The sequence below is a fragment of the Hordeum vulgare genome, chromosome 4H (assembly GCF_904849725.1).
Source record: "Hordeum vulgare subsp. vulgare chromosome 4H, MorexV3_pseudomolecules_assembly, whole genome shotgun sequence".
Lineage (NCBI taxonomy): Eukaryota > Viridiplantae > Streptophyta > Magnoliopsida > Poales > Poaceae > Hordeum > Hordeum vulgare.
In genome coordinates, this window is record NC_058521.1 from 582,032,065 (window position 1) to 582,053,090 (window position 21,026).

General features: G+C 46.7%; 1 protein-coding gene across 1 annotated transcript; it reads right to left on the reverse strand.

The window, feature by feature from the left end:
• Positions 1-862: 862 nt before the first annotated feature.
• Positions 863-2,348, reverse strand: LOC123447248 (RING-H2 finger protein ATL1-like). The gene has a single exon (XM_045123835.1). It carries the CDS (start codon positions 1,884-1,886, stop codon positions 1,110-1,112), a length of 777 nt encoding a protein of 258 aa, XP_044979770.1. The 5' UTR covers positions 1,887-2,348; the 3' UTR covers positions 863-1,109.
• Positions 2,349-21,026: the final 18,678 nt, after the last annotated feature.

The following is a 21,026-nucleotide window of genomic DNA, read 5'->3' on the forward strand; positions in this document are numbered from 1 at the left end:
CTAGGCTAGCTAGCCCGTGCATGCGTTCCATTCTAGCGTCTGCGCTGTGCATGGTGATGGATTGGACATGTCCCCGTCTCCACTGTGAATCACACCACGTCGCCCGCGCTTGTCCGTCCGGATAGAAGGCTCTGCCTGCCATGCCATGCCAATGCCATGCCATGCAAGCAATCAAGCCATCGCACGCGCGCACGATCGACGGACGGACGCACGCACGGCATGCATACAAAAAAAATCCTTTCTCGTCCTAGGCACCGCCACCTTTTATGCCCTGTACGACGTGCGCAGGCGTACTGTGCGTGAGCTAGCTAGGTGGCTAGGCGGCGTGTGCCGCGGTTCCCCGCTCGGAGACGTCCAATCCGCGCCTTAACCATACCCCCGCCGGCCGTGCATGCAGGTATCGGTATGCATGCTTCTACCTCACCGTCGTGTCGGTGACGTGCTTGCATGCACACAAGTTTACTCCCTCTACCATGGCCTGTAGGACACGACAGGTACTGCTACTGATTTCTTTGGCTTCAGTTTCACTAGCCAAACATTTGTTTTATGGTAGCACATTCCTCCATTTAGAAGAATGAATTCCTAAACATATATATATTCTATGGGAAACGTAGAAGCTCATGCATGTCTTACAAACCCGGATGCATGGAGGAAGTAACAGTGATACTACTGTCCATGGCAGAATCAGGAAGTTGAAGAAGACGGCTGGGCTATGCAGCATGGGCTAATTAAGGTCCCGCCGGAAATGCATGCGGTCGATCGATCGATCCATCCACCCGCCAACTGTAAAGCGCAAGATCCATACAAAAGAGACGTGCAAACAACGCCGCGGCTAGCTAGCTTGCTAGCCACAGCGCGCGGCTAGGCAAAAATTGGCCTGATTACATTGCCGGTGTATGTATGGGCTGCCTACAAAAAAATTAGACTCCAACGCCATGCCATGCATTGCATGTAGGCGCGATCCAGTAGCGCATTTACACGTACGCTACGAAGCCTACAACAACGTAGGAAAGCTAATAATGTACGACACGATCGAAGAAAGAATAATATGAATGTACTACTGGTCTGGTGTGGTCTGGTCTAGTGCTATGATGATGGCACTTGCCTTCCTAGCTCTGCGCGAGGAACTCCCGGACGACGGACACGTAGAGCTGCCGCTGCTTGGCGTCGCACGAGTCCATGGACAGCGACCGCCGCATCGGCTGCACCGCCGCGAACTCCCCCTTCTTCCTCGTGTCCACCGCCTCGTCGCCCACGCTCTCCGCCTTCTTCTTCCGGACGCTCCTCCCGTCGCTCCACCTCTCGCGCTCCCCTCTCACCTCGATCACGATGCTGCCGCCGCCATCGTCGTCGTCGGTGGCGGTGGCGAGACGCTCGTCCCGACGGAGAAAGGCCGGCGGCGGCGGCCGGTGATGGTGCGGGGCCGGCAGGGTGACGTCCCTGCGGCAGAAGGGGCACCGGGCGCTTCCCTGCAGCCAGGTGTCGATGCAGTCGATGTGGAAGGCGTGGGAGCAGCCGGGCAGCAGCCGGACGCGCTCCCGCTCCGCGAACTCGCTCAGGCACACGGCGCACTCCGACACGGAGATCCTCGGCGCCGCCGCGCCCTCCGCCGCCGTGAACCTGACGACGGGGAGCATGCGGATGAGCGGCAGCCCGAGGCCGCGCTTCTCCTCGGCCGCCGCCGGCGGGGACGCGCCGGGGTTCACCGACGCCGGGCCGCCGCGCGAGAGCAGCGCGCGCAGCGGCTGGCACCTGGTGACGAACGCGTAGTAGCCCGCCAGCAGCGCGAACGCCGCCAGTATCCCCACCACGGTGATCACCACCATCGGGACGCCCGCGCTCGACGACGGCGGCGAGGGGGGCGGGAATGCCGACGCCGAGCTCATCTTGTAGGCAGCCGGCTAGCTAGCCCGCGCGCGCGCGCGCTCTCGCTCTCGCTCGGCCTCGCTATCCGGTCGGTCGGACGGACGGATGCAGTTAAGGGCGGAAAGAGAAGGCGGCAGCAGGATTCCCTCCGGCCGAGAGAGACGTGGAGCGGCTCGTAGTTTGTACTGACAACCGATGGCGCAACAGCACGGTGCAGCGACCGAGCCGAAGCCAAGAGGCGGGGTGAGGGTGAGGTCTCTCGCTGGCGGGGATTTCACGGGAAAAGGCATGGATGGAGTCTTGCATTTCTCCTTGGCACGTGTCCGGGGAGTGAACGCTCCCGATCGCACGACCCGATCCGTAGATGCAGTCTTGCGTTTAGATGGCTGGCGGTGGCAGTTGAGCTGGTGAAGAAAAACGAGCCGTACGCGCCGTATGCAGTACGTGCACGGGTAACCACTAATAACCGGAGAGGCAGAGATGGCGTGACCAATTTTGTCCATGGGAGTCGTTTTGGAGGTTGACAATCGGGTGCAGGAAAAAAGACCCCGTGTTTTGAATGATGGGGGCCGGGCAGGTGGTTAATTTCGAACCCACAGTGACTGCATGCATGTGATTAGCAGAGGCCTAATTCCCGTACGAGCAGAGCGGACTGAAATGTCACGCTGGCTGACTGGGAAACGGGCGAGAAAGCACAGGAGGAGCGAGGGAGGGAAGGTTCCTACGTTATACGGGCTCCCTCGGCAAAATGCAAAAATTAAATCCAAAATCAAAACTAATTCATAAAATGAACTTTCCCCGAATTTTTTATCCAGCTGACCCTTTTTTGTGATGTCTTTGTCTTACGCGCCATACTACATTGTGTGGCGTCCGAGACCTCGTGTAACGTCTAAGGCATAGGCGTCATCATACATTGTGTGGCCCCTAAGGCAAAGGCGTCACCTAGTGTAGCGTGGCGCCTGATTGTCGGACGTCACACAAAAGGGTCAGCTGGGTGAAATTTTTTCAAACGTTGTTTGGTTTGTGAAATACTTTTGATCCTGGGTCAAATTTGTCAAATTTGCTGGCTCCCTCTTCGGGAGGTAAGATCATCTCTAGCAGACCCCATATAACGCCGACCCGTCAAACACGTTTACAGTTCGCGGAAAAACGGTTTTACGACCGGCACGGGCGAGGGCAGAGTCAGACCCCTTAAAATGAACCTGTAAAAAAGATATCCGCAGCGTATGCTCTTTTACGGGTCGGCACGAGCTACGGCGGAACACATCCCTTAAACTTAAACTGTAAATCGAATTTTCACTTACATTTTTTCCCCACATCTTTTCTTCCTCTCGCCCATGTCCATGATCAACTAAATTTGTTCCTAAATACGAAGTCGCCAATTCCTGAATCCATCCAGGAACTAGCTAGCTAGCTCCTCCGTTGTAGGATCGAAAGTATGTCTAGAGGGGGGTGATTAGACTACTTGACAAGATAAATTTTTTGCATTTTTCCAATTCTACTTGAGAGGCAGCTACGACAATTATAGCAGGTCAAGTACACCCTACACATGCAATTCTAATAGTATAGCAGCGGAAAGTAAAACATGCAAGTGTAAAGTAGAGGAGTGAGGTAGGGAGATCAAACGCATGAGGTTCACGCGGCGATTTTTGACACGGTTCCGATAGGTGACGCTATCGTACGTCCATGTTAGTGGAGACTTCAACCCATGGAGGGTAACGACTGCGAGAGTCCATGGAGGGCTCCACCCACGAAGGGTCCACAAAGAAGCGGTCTTGTCTATTCCACCATGGCTTCCGTCCACGGAGGACTAGTCTTACTCACGGGAGATCTTCTTGAAGTAGCGATCTTCTTGCCCTTACAAACATCTTGGTTCAACTCCACAACACGAAGTAGGAGGCTCCCAAGAAACACCTAACCAATCTAGGAGGCACCACCCTCCAAAAGGTAATGGATGTGGTAGATCAATGAACTCCTTGCTCTTGTGCTTCTAAAGATAGTCTCCTCAACACAAATCACTCTCTCATAGAATATGCATAGGTAGGAGAGGTTGATTTGTTGGAAAACAGTTTGGGGAGGCTAGGGATCAAGTTTCAAATGATAGGATTGGAATATCTTGGTCTCAACACATGAGTAGGTGGTTCTCTCTCAAAAATGGATCTGGCGGTGAAGTGTGTTTTCTGAGTGCTTCTCCTACGAATGAGAGGTGGGTGAAGTGGTATATATAGGCAGCAGCCAAAATCCAACTGTTACACACAAAAGGGAAAACTTGGTGACACCGAAGTTCAAAACTCAATGGTACCGATTAGCACAAAGGTGTGAACTTTAGAATCTCGGTAGACCGATATATGAAACTCAGTGGCACAGAAAAGGTGACTAATGGTCAGATGACCAAACTCAGTGGCACCGACACTCAAACTCGGAAATTCCGATTTTGTGTATCTTGGCAACAGAATGTTGGTCACACTGGACTCGGTAGCACCGACTAGGTTTCGGTTGCACCGATTTGGTGGGAATGGCTAGGTTTGTGTGTGAGGTCAAACTCGATGGGTCTGATATGGAAATGATAGTGACACCGAATTTGGGAATGTGGATCTTGACAGAGTGGGTATGTGGGAAAAATGACTGAGTGTTTGGTGGCTAACTTTGAGCATTTGAGCAATCAGTTCATTTTACTAACTCATCCTCTTTTATAGTATTGGCTTTCCTATGGACTCAAAAGTGATTTCTCACAAATATAAAATGAAGAGTCTTCTAGATTGAAACTTTGAGCCAATATTGTTCCTTTCTTGCATCCAGGGGCATCTCCACAAAAACCTTCAGCCATAGCATCTTTTGAACTTTTTCTGAAATATACTTGGAAAACATATTAGTCCAATGATGCATATGTTGTGATCAATTATCAAAACCACCCTAGGGAGCAATTGTGCTTTCAATCTCCCCCTTTTTGGTAATAGATGACAACATATAGATCAAAGCTTCGACAACAGATATAATCAATGATTAGCATCGACGCTTTGAGAAGTATGTGAAAAGCAAGAGCTCCCCCTAAATTTGTGCATTATTGAAAATTTGCGTTTGAATGCAAATGCACAATCGATTAGGATCATGGGCCATTCTTCCATGTCACATATATCTTGGTGGTGTGCAAACAAAATAGGAATGAATAACAATACACATGGCACCAAAAAGATAAGTGAATGATCATCATAGAGATAGCTAAGAGATAATAGTGTAGCACCAGACAAGATAAAGTGTATGATCAATCACACAGATAGGATAAAGTCATCCAAAAGACCAAAGTTTGTAAAACCAAATGAGAGCAAATAGGATCAAAAGCTCTCTCTCTCTCCCTCTCTCTCTCTCAGACTATGACCAAAAAGTTCAAAAGTATAGAACTACTCGTCTCTCTGGGCAGCTCATGACGGAGTCGACAGAAGAGCGTCTACGAAGGCTTCTGCTAAATGTCATGGAGCTGGAGGAGTTGATACTGAAAGTGCTTGAGCTGGAGCTGGTGCTGAAGGTGCTGAAGCTTGTGCTGAAGATGTTTGTCTTGTCTCCTGAGCAGGTAGAACAGCTCACTTAGGCCTGGTGCTGGACTGAGTAGTAGTGGGAGGAGGAAACTCTTCCTCATCATAATCATCATCTTAATCTTCCTCATCTCAGCATGGGATCTTCACTGAGTCAACTTCATGTTGAAACAGTTTGACTATAGTTGTCAACTTAGAAACCTTCACATCCATGTCATGAAACTTGGTTTCCACGACTCTCTCAAGGCTTTTCTGACTTTGCAGTATCTCCTGGATGTTCTCCTCCATGCCTTGGACAGAGCTAACTAGAAATCCCATTTGCTCAGCTTGAGTTCTGAGTTGTGGAACTAGTGGTGGCCTATTTCTAGCACCCTCACCTTCTGCAGCTGAGTTGGGATCATTGTCGTCCATTACCACTTCATTGTCTTCAAACTATAGATGAAGATGTAGATGGGGACGATAAAGTAGATATGTGTCACGCCCAAGATGCGACCCTATCCTCAATTTGGCACGAGGGCCTCGTCAGGGTTAGAAGCGCATCTCGTCGTGTCGCAAGAATGGATATCGTTACAAGTACATGTACTGAAAAGAAGAGACACATAATAGAATTGGCTTACACTCGCCACAAGCTACACCAGAGTCACATTAGTACAATACATAATCATCAAGAATAAGAGCAGGGTCTGACTACGGACGAATACAAACGAGAAAATAAGAACGACGTCCATCCTTGCTATCCCAGGCTGCCGGCCTGGAACCCATCCTAGATCGATGATGAAGAAGAAGAAGAAGCAACTCCAAATGAAGAATCAACGCACTCGCGTCAAGTAACCTTTACCTGTACCTGCAACTGGTGTTGTAGTAATCTGTGAGCCACACGGGACTCGGCAATCTCATTACCAAAGGTATCAAGACTAGCAAAGCTTAATGGGCGAGGCATGGTTAAGTGGTGAGGTTGCAGCAGCGGCTAAGCATATATTTGGTGGCTAAACTTACGAATACAAGAATAAAGAGGGGGATGATCTACGCATAACGGACGTGAACTACTCATGATCAAATGAATGATCCTGAACACCTACCTACGTCAGACATAACCACACCGTGTCCTCGATCGAAGAAGGAACTCATGAAAGAGACAGTCACGGTTACGCACTCAGTTGGCATACTTTAATTAAGTTAACTTCAAGTTATCTAGAACCAGTGTTAAACAAAGCTTCCACGTTGCCACATAACCACGGGCATGGCTTTCCGAAAAGATTTAACCCTACAGGGGTGCTCCAACTAGTCCATCACAAATTACCACAAGCCGCATAGAAATCCTCGATCACGAAGCTCGCAATCTCGTCGGACTCCTTAGTGGAAAACCTCAACTGTGAGATTACCCAAAGCATCACCGGAATCCCGATGCACAAGATATTTCGTCAAAGGTAAAACTAATCCAGCAAGGCCGCCCGACGTGTCGACGATCCCGATAGGAGCCGCGTATCTCGTTCTCAGGACACGACGGATGGAACTAGCTACGGGTGCCAAACCTCGAGTTTCCTCGCGGTGGCCCCGCAGGCAGACCGTTTTGGACCAACACTCATGAGGAGCACTGGCCCGGGGGTTGATTAAATATCCGCGGGTGCCGGCCCCTATGCAATTTTATTAGGTTATTAGGAAAATGTAAAACCAATGTTGGGCCTTGCCAGACCAGCTTTAATCTAAAACGAATTATCAAGGGGGTCCCCATAACAACCCCGATTGTGTTAGAAGCGCTCAAATATGGAACATAACACTGGTAGCCGAAACTAAGGGGGGGCAAAGGTGGAACAAAACACCAGGCTAGAAAGGCCGAGCCTTCCACCTTTTACCAAGTATATAGGTGCATTAAATTAAATAGCATAGAATATGGTGATATGACAAGGGACCCATGTTATCACATGGAAGCATCTGCACCTGCAACTAGCAACGCTAACAACATGGTTAAGCAAGCGGTAACATAGCCAATCAGTGGTTTGCTAGGTTGAACAGGTTGAGGGTTTTCATGGCATTGTTGAGAGGCTTATATTTAACATGTGGTAGGCAACGAGACATAATCGATAGAAGCGATAAAACTAGCATGGCAATGATTGTAGTGGTATCTGGGGAAATGGTCATCTTGCCTGAGATCCCGCTTGGAAGAAGAACAACTCCGTGAAGTCGGTGAACCAACGTAGTCGAACGGGTCCTCACATTCCGGCACGCTTGCGGAACTCTATCGAGACGAAGCAAACCGGAAACAAGCATCAACACAGATATACACCACAGGACATGCACAACAGGATGCACTAACTAATTTGATGCATGGATGCTCAATCCCTAACTATGCACTTACCCCAACCTACAAAGGTAAACAAGTGACACCTCATCACAACGTGACACTTCTGCAGAACTGTTCAGAACTGGAAACTAGTGTCTCCATTGGATTCCTTGGGTTCTCCTACCCCAAATCCATTTATAACACTGCTATAAATGCATGCGGAAAAACACCAGAAACAGCAAAGGAAAAACTACACATGATCAAACTACGCTAATAACGAGAACAGGGGTTGTTCTTGATATGCCAGATTTGGCATATTCCTTTCGTGGAATATTCTAGATTTGGAAATACCTCATAAAACTAAACAAAACAAAATTCATATAAACATCAGGGGGTCCCACTGGTCATACTCTCCAGGGCCCCTAATGGGTGTATGCAAGTGGGCCATACCCCCACAATACACACACACCCCAACTACTGCACCACACACCTAAAAGAAAATAAAATGTGAGCAGGGGGAATCGAACTCTGAACCCCTGGTTAAGCATCTCAAGTGCTACCATTCGAGCTAGCTACATGTTCTGGCAAGAGGGGGCTTCGGCCTTAGTAGAGGTGACACAGAGGTGGAGCTCACCTCGGGCCAAATCGGGCCGGCTGGAGGAGGGATTGGGCAAGCGGGCGCTGGAACCGGGTGTGGCGGAGCGAGCGCTCAGGCGCGACCACCGTCCCATGCAGGTGAGAGGCCACGAGGCCCACGCGCTCAACGCACGGAGAGGGAGGCACGACCTCGTCAGCTTGACGTTGCATGCGGTCAACAGGGAGGCACAGGAGCTCGGCGATGCGAAGAACCTCGCGACGTGGAGCCAATCGGCGACGGGGAAGGATCCAACTCCACCAGATCCGATGGTTGGCCCCATTCCCAACGGCTGCAGTGACTGGCACCGAGAGGCCGACCAGCAGTAGCCTCGGACACGGTACCTGGGGAAGGGAAAGAGGACAAAGCTCAACATGGGGGAGAGAACCGGTGAGAGGAAGGGAAGCAGGGAGGAGGAGAGGCAGCCTGGTCCCGGCAAGGCGGCGGTCTCCACGGCTTCGGCGAAGGGAGGGCTTCGAGCGGCGGAGGAGCATATCTGACGGGAGGAGCTCGGGGAAGCTCGCTGCGGGAGGAAGGCAGCTCATGGAGGAGGCACTCTCGGCCGTCAGATCTTTGATCCTGCGGTCAAGGTCGATTGGGGGGGGGGGGGATGGATCAGATATGGTTGGCTCTGGATGGATGGTTTGTTGGTGGAGGTTGGTTGGCTGATGCAAGATGGAGGGGATTGGCTCGGTGGGGAAATTGAGAAAGGAGGAGACCAAGTGGTGTGCGGCGGCGGTGGATGGGACATGGGAATTTGTCCCTAAATTTTAGGGTTGGAACAGTTGATCTATATAAATAAAAATATAAACTAGCTCAGGACCCTTTGATTTAATTAGATGGTCGGAAATAGGCAGGTTAGGGGATCGGGAGGAGGAACGAGAGGAGGGAATCGGCGCAGGGTGAAGGAGACGCAGGATGGAGCGGCACTGCGGGAGGAGAGGGAAAATGGTCGAACCGGCAAAGATATGTAAAACCCCGAAAAACATCCGACGATAACCCGAAGACGGTGCCGCTACGGTCGACCGTTCGGTTACCAGACGGACTCCGATTGCGACGAAATTTGACACGCGGTCTAGCTACCACTAATTAAGACCGCACGCCAAGTTCCAACCCAATCGGAGAAAGTTTTATACACACTTTAGAAAACAAGATTTCGACGATGCCACGGGCGTGTGCGAGTGTGGTCGGGCTCAGAACGGACAACGACGAGAACCCGCAACTAACAATGGATGCAAGTTTTGAAAAATGGCGGCAACGGAGATGCCGATGCAATGCGGATGATGTGCAGGATGCGATTATGATGCGACAAATAAAAATAATCACACGACGAAAACGGAATAGAAGGGGAATCTTCTAGAACGTCGGCATCGGGCTGTCACAATATGCATGCTTGCCTAGCTTGGCATTGATAAGCATTTGAATGTAAGGAGCATATCCACATGATCTCTTCCGATCTGCAGCAGTCTTCCGCATAGTTTCTACTATCAAAGCCATCACTTTGAATCTGGTATGGGTGTCTAGCAGGTGCAGCAGGTTGATGGAATGTCCTGTAACCATCTTTTCATCTCCTGGTTTAGGCATCAGGGTGTATCTCAGAATAGTGTTTGTAGTAGGAATGCCTGCTTTCAGAAAGTACACTAAAACCATCTTGTGACTAGCCAAGTACTTGTGTGGAATTGTCTTGTACATATTGGTCATTGAGTTGTGACTCTGCTTCGATTCTGCGAACACATCTACATATCAATCTTCCTGCTTGGGGGCACCAATGATAGCAGCCCATTGATCAATTGTGGCTTCATACTTGTGACCATCAGTCATCCAGACTAAAGAATCATCATAGAAATGAACAGTTGCATAGAATTGCATGATCTGCTCGCCATTCCATGGGGTCATCTCTTTGCCAACAAACTTTTCAATATCCACTAACATGAAGTTCTCTTGGACATGGAGAAAGAAATTCTCATTTTTCTTGATATATGCCGAGTCAACATACCTCATATCACTGACAGGGGGACTCTTGTCAAACAAGACGGTCTCATAAAAATCTTGTTGTTCCTTGGTGTGAAACCTTGGATCAACAACAGTTCTTCTCCTGACAACATATGGATCATTAGCTCTCCACTTTCTTAGTCTGACATCCTTCCTCTTCTTCATATCTTCTGCTATTGGATGAGCAACATTGTGAATAGGTAGGGTTGGTCTGAGCTTCTAGAGAATCGGTACATTCTCATCTTCTTCCTCTTGTGCAGCATGGGCACTGGATGCAGGACCTTTGCTCTTGGCAGGTGCAGGTATGTCCTTGGCATTCCTTTTGGGAGCTACAACCTTCTTTGTTTTGGCAGGAGGCTTAGGAGCAGATTTCATAGCATCAGCCATCAACTTCTTCTTCTTGGGAGGAACTGGGATCTCCTCAGGAGCTTCTTCCTCACCATCTTCTGGGTCTTCATACATTGAAGTCTTTCTCCCAATAAGATGAACAATTCTCTTCCTGGGCCCCTTCACACCAGCCTTCTTGGCAGGTACATCCCTCGAAAGTGTTGTGCTATTCCTGGCGTATTCAGGTGCTCTCAGATCAGCAGGGGTAGCAGTTACTTTCCTGACAGTCTTCCTTGGAGACTTTGAAGGAGCTGAACTTTTCTCTGGCATAAAGTCTGAGTCCTCTTCATCAGAAACCAGCTTCTTCCTTTGCCTGTTGTCTGCCTTGGGCACACCATGAGAGCTGGGAGAACTTGGGTTAGAAGCAAACTTCTCTGGACTAGTGCCTGAGTCCATCTCTACACTATGCTCTGTGAAGTCATTTTGACTATGTTTTGAACCACACATATCTAACAGGCCAGCACAAACTTAGCAGCAAACAACAAAACTAGTGAAGTGGATATAGGAAAGACAGAAAGGATGAGCATCACAAAATTCATATGTTTTTGAAAATTTGAACAGAGAAATCCTTAGTTTGAACTTTCTGCAGAACACATATCAGTGGAACCGAGTTTGAAGTTTCGGAGTCAACGAGACACATGAACTCCTTAATAGAAACTTGGTCATCACTTCGGTGGAACCATAAATGACAACTCGGTCTCAGCGAGTTCATTCTTAGGAACCCTAGGTCAAAAAACAGTAGCACCGAGTTTTGCAACTCGGAGGCACCGAGATGGGGTTTGTCGACAGTTAACCCTAAATATTTCTTAGTTTTCTAATCTACGGATTTATCTCGTGGATAGAGAGGATGCACACGGTGGCTTGTGGATAAATCTTCCCATTGCGTAAGAATCAGATGGAGGAACGCGGAGGGGATCCGAACCATACCCTAACTTGGCGGTGGTCCGGCTACGGCGGCGACCGCGGTGAGAAATGTGCCGGCAGCGGCGATTCCTAGTGGCAGAGACGCACGGGGACTCAAGGGCGACGACTAGGGGTCCAGAGGCAGAGTAGGGTTTTGGGACGAAACGGCTTTGACGAAGTGAAATCAAAGATTCGGTCCGCTGGAATATATACCCATTCGGTGTCGGTGTCACCGCGATTACAAAATCGGTGTCACCGAGTTCCTCTACTGTCAGCTGATACGTCTCCGTCGTATCTACTTTTCCGAACTCTTTTTCCCTTGTTTTGGACTCTAATTTGCATGATTTGAATGGAACTAACCCGGACTGACGCTGTTTTCACCAGAATTGTCATGGTGTTGTTTTTGTGCAGAAATAGAAGTTCTCGGAATGTCCTGAAAATTTACGGAGATTTTTTCTGGAATAAAAGAAAAATACATGCGAAAAGATCCACCGGAGGAGGTTGACTAGTGGGCCACAAACCCACAGGCCGCGGCCACCCCCATGGCCGCGCCGTGAGGGCTTGTGGGGCCCACGTGGCTCCACCGGCCCCAAACTCAGCTCTATATCTTCCGTCTCGCCCGGAAAAAAATCAAAGAGAAGGTTTCATCGCGTTTTATGATACGGAGGCGCCGCCACATTGTGTTCTTCATCTGGAGGGCAGATTTGGAGTACGTTTCGGGCTTCGAAGAAGGGAAATCGTCGGCATCGTCATCATCAACCTTTCTCCATCGACAATTCCATGATACTCTTCATCGTTCGTGAGTAATCTCATCATAGGCTTGCTGGACGGTGATGAGTTGGATGAGATCTATCATGTAATCGAGTTAGTTCTTGACGGGGATTGATCCCTAGTATCCACTATGTTCTAGATTGATGTTGCTACTACTTGGCTATGCTTAATGCTTGTCACTAGGGCCCGAGTGCCATGATTTCAGATCTGAACCTATTATGTTGTAGCCAATATATGTGTGTTTTAGATCCTATCTTGCAAGTTGTAGTCACCTACTATGTGTTATGACCCGGTAACCCCGGAGTGACAATAGCCGGGACCACTCCCGGAGATGACCATAGTATGAGGAGTTCATGTATTCACCGCGTGTTAATGCGTTGGTCCAATTCTTTATTAAAAGGAGAACCTTAATATCCCGTAGTTTCCATTAGGACCCCGCTGCCACGGGAGGGATGGACAATAGATGTCATGCAAGTTCTTTTCCCTAAGCACGTATGACTACATACGGAATACATGCCTACATTAGATTGACGAACGGGAGCTAGTTACTTATCTCTCCGTGTTATAGCTGTTACGTGATGAATCACATCCGTCATACTCATCCATCACTGATCCACTGCCTACGAGTCTTTTACTACTCGTCCTCGCTACGTTACTTTGTCTAGGCTTGTCCCTTGCTACAAAAGGGATTGGGCCACTTTGCTGCTACTGTTGCTATTGTTGTCACTTTGCTGCTACTGTTGCTACTGCTGCTACTGTTGTTCCTTGCTACTTCGTTGTTACTTTTTGCAAGATCTTTTCTAACACTATTGTCGGGGAAGAATAGTTACCCGCTCACGTGCAACCTACTGGCGCCATTGATACAACAGTTAGGAATAGTCTGCCGTCAACAGATCGTTTCTGGCACCGTTGCTATCATACCACTTTGCTACTGATACTTTGCTTGCAGATACTAATCTTTCAGGTGTGGTTGAATTGACAACTCAGTTGCTATTAATATTCTTTCGCTTCCCTTTGAGTCGAATCAATCAATTTGGGTTGAATACTCTACCCTCCAAAACTGTTGCGGTCCCCTATACTTGTGGGTTATCAAGACCTTTTTCTGGCGCCGTTGCCGGGGAAGCACAGCTATATTCTCTGAGTCACTTGGGATTGACGTCTGCTGGTCACTATGAGGAATCCGAAAGATCCAAGAACTAAAATCTTGCCTTCCACTACGAGGACAGGTAAGGAACTGCCATCTAGCTCTGCACTTGATTCACCTTCAGTTATGAGTAAGTTTGCGACTTCGCCTCCTGCTAGAAATCTTGATATGTCGCCTGTGCTTGATGATGCTACTTTTGCTGCCTATGATGCTATGCTTGATACTATGCCCGATGATGCTATGCTTGATACTATGATACTATGCGTGATGATGCTATGCTTGATACTATGCCTTATGATGCTATGCTTGATACTATGCCTGATGATGCTATGCTTGATACTGCTTTGCCACTTGGTGCATTCCTTGATGCACATATTGCTAGAGTTGCTGCTAGATGCGATGATACTCCTGAGACTGCTGATACTATTGAAGTAGAACCTGCTATTTTGCCTGCTAGAACTAGCTCTCCTATGCCTGAATTGCCTGATATGCCTGATACACGTTGTGTTATGGAAGGAGATATAGCTGAGGATTTTCTTGCGTGTAAGGATAGCTATGATGTTGAGAAATTATTGCGCAAGTGGAAAGAAAAATCTCTGAACGATAGGCTGAAATACGACCCGAAGTTTGCCACTTCGCCTATCTTTGTGACTGGTAAGGATTATGAATTCTCTGTCGACCCTGAGTTAATCACTCTAGTCGAATCTGATCCTTTTCACGGTTATGAGTCTGAAACGGTTGTAGCCCATCTTACCAAACTGCACGATATAGCCACCCTATTCACTAGTGAGGAAAAGATCCGCCACTACTACATGCTCAAGCTGTTTCCTTTCTCGCTAAAGGATGATGCTAAGACGTGGTTCACTTCTCTTGCTCCTGGTTGTGTGCGTAGTCCCCAGGATATGGTCTACTACTTCTCTGAAAAATATTTCCCTGCCCATAAGAAGCAAGCTGCCTTGCAGGAAATATACAACTTTGCTCAAGCTGAAGAAGAGAGTCTCCCACAAGCTTGGGGGAGGCTCATCCAGCTACTGAATGCTTTGCCTGATCACCCTCTTGAGTAGAATGAAATACTTGATATCTTCTATAATGGACTTACCGATGCTTCCAAAGACCACCTAGATAGTTGTGCCGGTAGTGTTTTTAGGGAACGAACCATAGAACAAGCTGAGATTCTATTGAATAACATCTTGTGCAATGAGAATACTTGGACTATTCCCGAACCACCTCCTAAGACAACTCCGAAGAAAAGAGGTATTCTATTCCTCAGTCCCGAAGATATGCAAGAAGCTAAGAAATCTATGCAAGAGAAAGGCATTAAATCTGAAGATGTCAAAAATCTACCACCCATCGAAGAGATCCATGGTCTTGATAACCCGATACAGGTAGTAGAAGTAAATTCTCTGTGTAGGTTTGATGAGAGTGATATTCCTTTTGATAAACCTGCTAGCCTATGCATGGATGAATTTGATAACTTTGTTGCCAAACAACAGAGTTTCAATGATTATGTTAGCAGACAATTGGAACAGAATGCTCGTATGCTTAGTCATTTAAGTGCTTGTGTGGACAAAAACGTCAATGATCTTAAACTTCTGAGCAAACATGCCTCTATGGTTACTACTCAGGTAGAACAAGTACTTAAATCTCAGAATGACTTGCTCAATGACTTGAATGAAAATTCCATTAGAGTCGTTACTAGAGGCGGTAGAATGACCCAGGAACCTTTGTATCCTGAGGGTCATCCGAAGAGAATTGAACAAGATTCTCAAGGAGTTAGCACTGATGCACCTAGTCATCCTAGAAAAAAGAAAGATTATAGGAACCTGCACGCTAGCAACCCTGTTGCTGCTACACCTGAGAGTCCAAACGATGTCTCTGTCTCTGATGCTAAAACACAATGTGGTGATGAACATGAGCCTAATGATAATATCAATAGTGATGTTCATGTTGATGCTCAACCTAGCAATGATAAGGATGTGGAGATTGAACCTAGTGTTGATCTTGATAACTCATAGCGTAAGAATAGAAGATACGATAAGAATGATTTCACTGCTAGGAAGCATGGTAAATAAAGGGAACCATGGGTTCAGAAACCCATGCCCTTTCCTCCCAAACCATCCAAGAAAAAGGATGATGAGGATTTTGAGCGCTTCGTTGAAATGATCAGACCTGTCTTTCTGCAAATGCGTTTGACGGATATGCTCAAGATGTCTCCGTATGCTAAGTACATGAAAGATATTGTGACTAATAAGAGGAGGATACCGGAGGTTGAGATTTTCACCATGCTCGCCAACTATACCTTCAAGGGTGGAACTCCTAAGAAACTAGGTGATCCCGGTGTGCCCACTATACCTTGCTCCATTAAAGGTAACTATGTGAGAACTGCGTTATGCGACCTTGGAGCCGGTGTTAGTGTTATGCCTCTCTCTCTTTGTCGTAGACTTGAACTGGATAAGTTGACACCCACTGAAATCTCTCTGCAAAATGGCCGACAAATCAACTGCTTTCACTATCGGCATTTGCGAGGATGTGCCTGTTGTGGTTGCTAACACCACTATCTTAACAGACTTTGTTATCTTGGATATTCCCGAGGACGGTGCCATGGCTGTCATCCTCGGAACACCCTTTTTAAACACCGTGTGGGCTGTTATAGATTGCAACAAAGGCAATGTCACTTTCCATGTCAACGGTAATGAGCATACGGTGCACTTTCCGAAGAAACAATATCGAGTACATTGCATAAATGCTATTGAAAAACTTCATCGATTCTTATTGGGAGCTTTGAATGCCCTATTCCTCGTGTCAAGATGAAGTATGACTTGCTTGTTGGGGAGATACACATCCCCATTGAGTTGACCTAGTGACTAATAAAAAATTCTCCGTTTTCTTTTGCGATTCGAGAAGTTTTGTCGAGGGGATTTGATCAACCCCATTGACGGATTTCTTTCGATGACCATGAGATGGATGAATCGAGGAGTCACAAACCTCTGTTCCAAGTTTTCACCTTTAGGTTGCTTAGAAGAAAAATGATAGATTTAGTTTAGTTTCCATGTTTTCTGTTTTAGCGTCCGGTAGAAAAATACCCCGAAAACAAAAGTTCTCCGAACGCTGTGAAAATCAAGTATGATTTTTTCTGCATTTTTTTAAACAGATATTTAAATTAGTTCCCCTGGTTCCTTAGTTGTGCTCACTTTTCCCCATGCTCCAAACGTTTGATCACTTTTCCCCTCTTCCTTAGCTGAAACTCTCACAAATGCTCATAGCGGCCCGTTTGTCGTCTTGACCGTCCATTGACCGTTAATTGCTGGCAAGTGGGGTCGAGTCTTCGTCTGACTGTTGCTTGCTAACGGGTGGGACCGCAAGGAGACACGTATTGGGCAGCTTGTCTGAATCTGAAACATATCTAGACAGGCCGCAGTGCACCGCGCCGCCCCGCCTCCTCCGCCGGCGTCGTGCTGCGTCCATCGCAGTTGTTTCCTCCACCCTATGCCCCTATTCCGTTCGCCGGCGACGCCGCGTCTCCGCCAGATATAGCCCACCTCCCCATCTAGGATTACATAGCGATGTTGAGTGAGGACTCCCGGAATGCTGTCGACCGTGGAGAGCATTGGGTCGAATCCGCGGCAGATAATTTATGGATTAAACCTGGGTAAGCATTGTTTCCTCTCGAATTGACGTTCTAAGTCGTATTGTAGGCCGTATTTGACTTCTGTTTGCTTGAATCGTTCGAATTTGTGCTCGATTTTACCTGGCTAACTGAAGCCTTTATTTCCTTCAACAAAATAGGATTGATCCCGCGCTCGCTTTCCGGATGGCGATTAGAATGGAAACTAGTGTGCTGTGTGGTACTAAACCGCATTTGATTTCATCATTTTTCTATCCCAAAGTGGTAGAAACCAGCATATCTTTCAAAGATTTGCAAGCTGAGCTAAGAAACACCTATCCCTGGAGTGATGCCGATGCTGTTGAACTGAATTACTTTAGCAGTGACGAGCAAAGATTTCTCCCACTAACTTGCGACGATCATATGCCGTTGCTTTTTGCTGGAATTGCTGGCTGCTGATTCGGTAAACTCCAAATCGATGTGCTTTAGCCACGCGCAGAACGGGTGAAGGGGAAGGGAGTTCACACATCATCTATCTGTGCTAATAGCGAGCACCCCGACACTCCTTGTAGGTCGACACCAAGTAAAGCAAGTGGTTCATGGAACCACAACATGACTGCTGCCAATTGTGGTTCCGATTCAGCTGCTGCTTCTCGTGTACCTTCTGCAGTTGGTGTAGAAGAGGATGCAGAACCTGACGAGGCAGTGCCTACAAATGATGATGAAGACGAGATGATGTTTCCTGAACCGGTCGATGTAGCGAGTCAGCAAGCAGTGGATGACGAATATATGGAGGAGCCCATCAGCCAAGCTAGGTTTGATGACACTGACAATGAACAGAAGGTGGAGAACATGGACAGCTTAATCGAGGATGAATACGATGGTGATGACATGCCAACAATTGAGTGGAACCGGGAAAAACCTGAGCTTAGTGTAGGTACCATTTTCCAATCAATGGTGGACTGTCGGAATGCAGTGACAACATGGTGCATTATATCTGAAAACACCTATAAGATTAAAAGGAGTGAGCGAGCAAGGTTCACAGTTTTTTGTCCATATCCTAGGTGTAGGTGGAAGTTGCATGCATCTCGTATGAGAAAGAGCAAATATTTCTAGGTAATCCAAGTTCAGTTAGTAATTTAGTTTCAGATTGTTGAGTAAGGTTTCTTAACTGTTTTTTACCCTTTTATTTTGTTTCAGATAAATAAAAACCCACAGAAGCAAACTTGTCCACCTGGAGGGGGAGGGGGAAGGCCAAAACCAAGCTAGCAAAAACTAGGTGCGTGGCAGATGCGATATTGGATTGGCTGAGAGAAGAACCTGGACTTGGTCCAACAGCACTCCATGGGAAGCTTTTTGAGAAGTACAAGATAGAAATTCCTTACATGAGAATTTTCAATGCTAGGGAAAAGGCTCTTGACAGAATTAATGGTCAATGGAATGACAGTTTTCAGCTGCTTTACACTTTCAACTTTCAAAGCTGAAGTGGAGATGGCAAGGCCAGGGAGTGTTGTAGAGATTGACAAGCATACAATTCAATTCAAAATAAAAGGGAAGTCATTTCAGAAGGAGTGCTTCAGAAGGGCTTTTGTTTGTTTCAAGGCTTGCTGGCAGGGGTTTCTAGATGGTTGCAGGCCCTATTTGGCTGTAGATGCTACACATTTGACTGGAAGATGGAGAGGACAGCTAGTAGCAGCTTCTGCAGTTGATGGACACAACTGGCTATTCCTAGTTGCATTTGGTGTGGTGGAGGCAAAGTCTAAGGAAAGTTGGGTCTGGTTTCTGCAGCAGTTGCGCAACATTATAGGCACACCCCCAGGTTTAGCTATACACACAGATGCTTGCAAGGGTTTAGAGAGTGCAGTGGAAATTGTATTCCTTGGAGTGGAGCATAGGGAATGTATGCGACACCTAGCGCATAATTTCAAAAAGAAGTTCAAAGGTAAAGTTTATGATGAGAACTTATGGCCAGCATCATACACATGCAGCAAAAGGAAGCATGAACACCATTTGAGAGTGTTGTATGCTCAAAATCCTCTTGTGAAGGAGTACATGGATGCACATCATGGTAAGGTGTGGTCAAGAAGCAAATTCAACGAAATCTGCAAAGTAGATTATGTGACCAGTAACCTTGCAGAATGCTTCAATTCAAAGTTCAAGTCAGTGAAAGGGCTCTTGTTGTGGCAAGCATTTGACAAGATGAGGAAAATGATCATGATAAAGATGGCTCTTCGCAAAAGAATTGCAGAAACACAATATGTTGGTCATCAAATGCTCCCATCACTGATTAAGGCATTGCACTTGAAGGCAAGAGGACTGAAGATGAAACGTATTCGATCTGGTACATATGAGGGAGAGATTACCTATACTGACACTAAAAATAGGGTATGGAGGTATCCTGTGAACCTAAGTACTAGAGACTGTACTTGTAGGCAATGGCAGATCCGTGAGAAGCCATGCATACATGACCTACATCTGATGACTGTTATCGGGGGTGCAGATGGTGAAGTTGATCAATATTGCTCTGAGTATTTCTCTGTTGCCAAATTTATGGCTGCTTATGCTGACAATGTGCCTGCACTATTGGGGAAAGATCAATGGAACATAGTAGATCCAGGGTTCAAACTCCATGCTCCTGTCATTACTAGACCACCAGAAAGACCAAGGAACCAGAGGATTAGAGCAGGTGAGGAGGGTCGTCTACCAAAGAAGCGTGCTTGCAAAAAATGTGGAGTTCTAGGGCATATTGCTAGGCTTTGTACCAATGCAGTGGATGCATCATTTGGAGAGGAGGAAAGATGGACAGTAGCCAATGCTGAGGAGAATGCAGCAGCAATGGAGATTGCAGATGCAGTGGAGAATGCAGCAACAATGGAGATTGAAGATGCAGTGGAGAATGCAGCAGCAAATGAAGAAGAAGATTTTGAAACCATGGCCTTTGATGGTTTTGAAGCTATAAGAGAGGAAGAGGAGGGGGTAATTTTTCCAATTGTGCCTTTAAATATTAAAGAACCCATAGATGACTGTCAAATGGTCGTCAAGTGCTTGGCGAGTGGAACTACTCCATCAGCACGTCCACGGGGAAAACACCAAGTAAAGCCCAAGATCAAAAGGAACAAGAGTCTGAAAGAAAAGAGCATCTCAACTAGAGAAACCAGGAGCAAGACGGTGAAGCCAGCTGCAAACACAAGGAGCAAGTCCAAAATTTGAATTAAGTTGTTGGGAAATGTTTGTGTTGTCAATTTGAGGGCGAGTCGGTCGCTTAAAACTTGGTAGATTTGTATTAAGATGTTGGCATCTTAAAACTTGGTAGATTTGAGCTACTGTAATAATGTTGGCATCACTTGTAATAATGTTGGCATCAATTGTAATAATTTTGCTTCTACTTTGGTTCCTTATTTGAGTCAGAATTCAAATTTCCATCAAAATTTGAATTTAAATCAATATTTGAATTTGGACCAAAATTTGGATTCGAGCCAAAGTTGAAGTTGAACATCGGAGGTTCATTGCTGTGTGTGGTGTATTTGATCGAGAATTTGAAGTCCAATATTCCTAGGTGAACAGTCCGAATGAGAACTGTGCTACAAACGAGCTCGAAAGCTAGGGTAAACAGCCCTATTTGAAATCAAGTTTTTTTACCTTCCCTAAATGAGACATATATTTTTTCCTTAACACTTGTTCCATATATATAGGGTAAAAACGAAGTCTCACTATTTATTGATGAATATTCATATTACTACATTTTTTTGGAAAAAATATGTTTTTAATTCAAAATCATCAAATAACACGTTTTAGATATGAAAATGAAAAAGTAAGTTCAGATCCTTCTTATTCACTCCAAAATGAAGCTATGGAGATTTTTCTGATTTTTTTTGAATTATTTTGTTTTTTTTCAAACCCAAAACCCTCTCTCC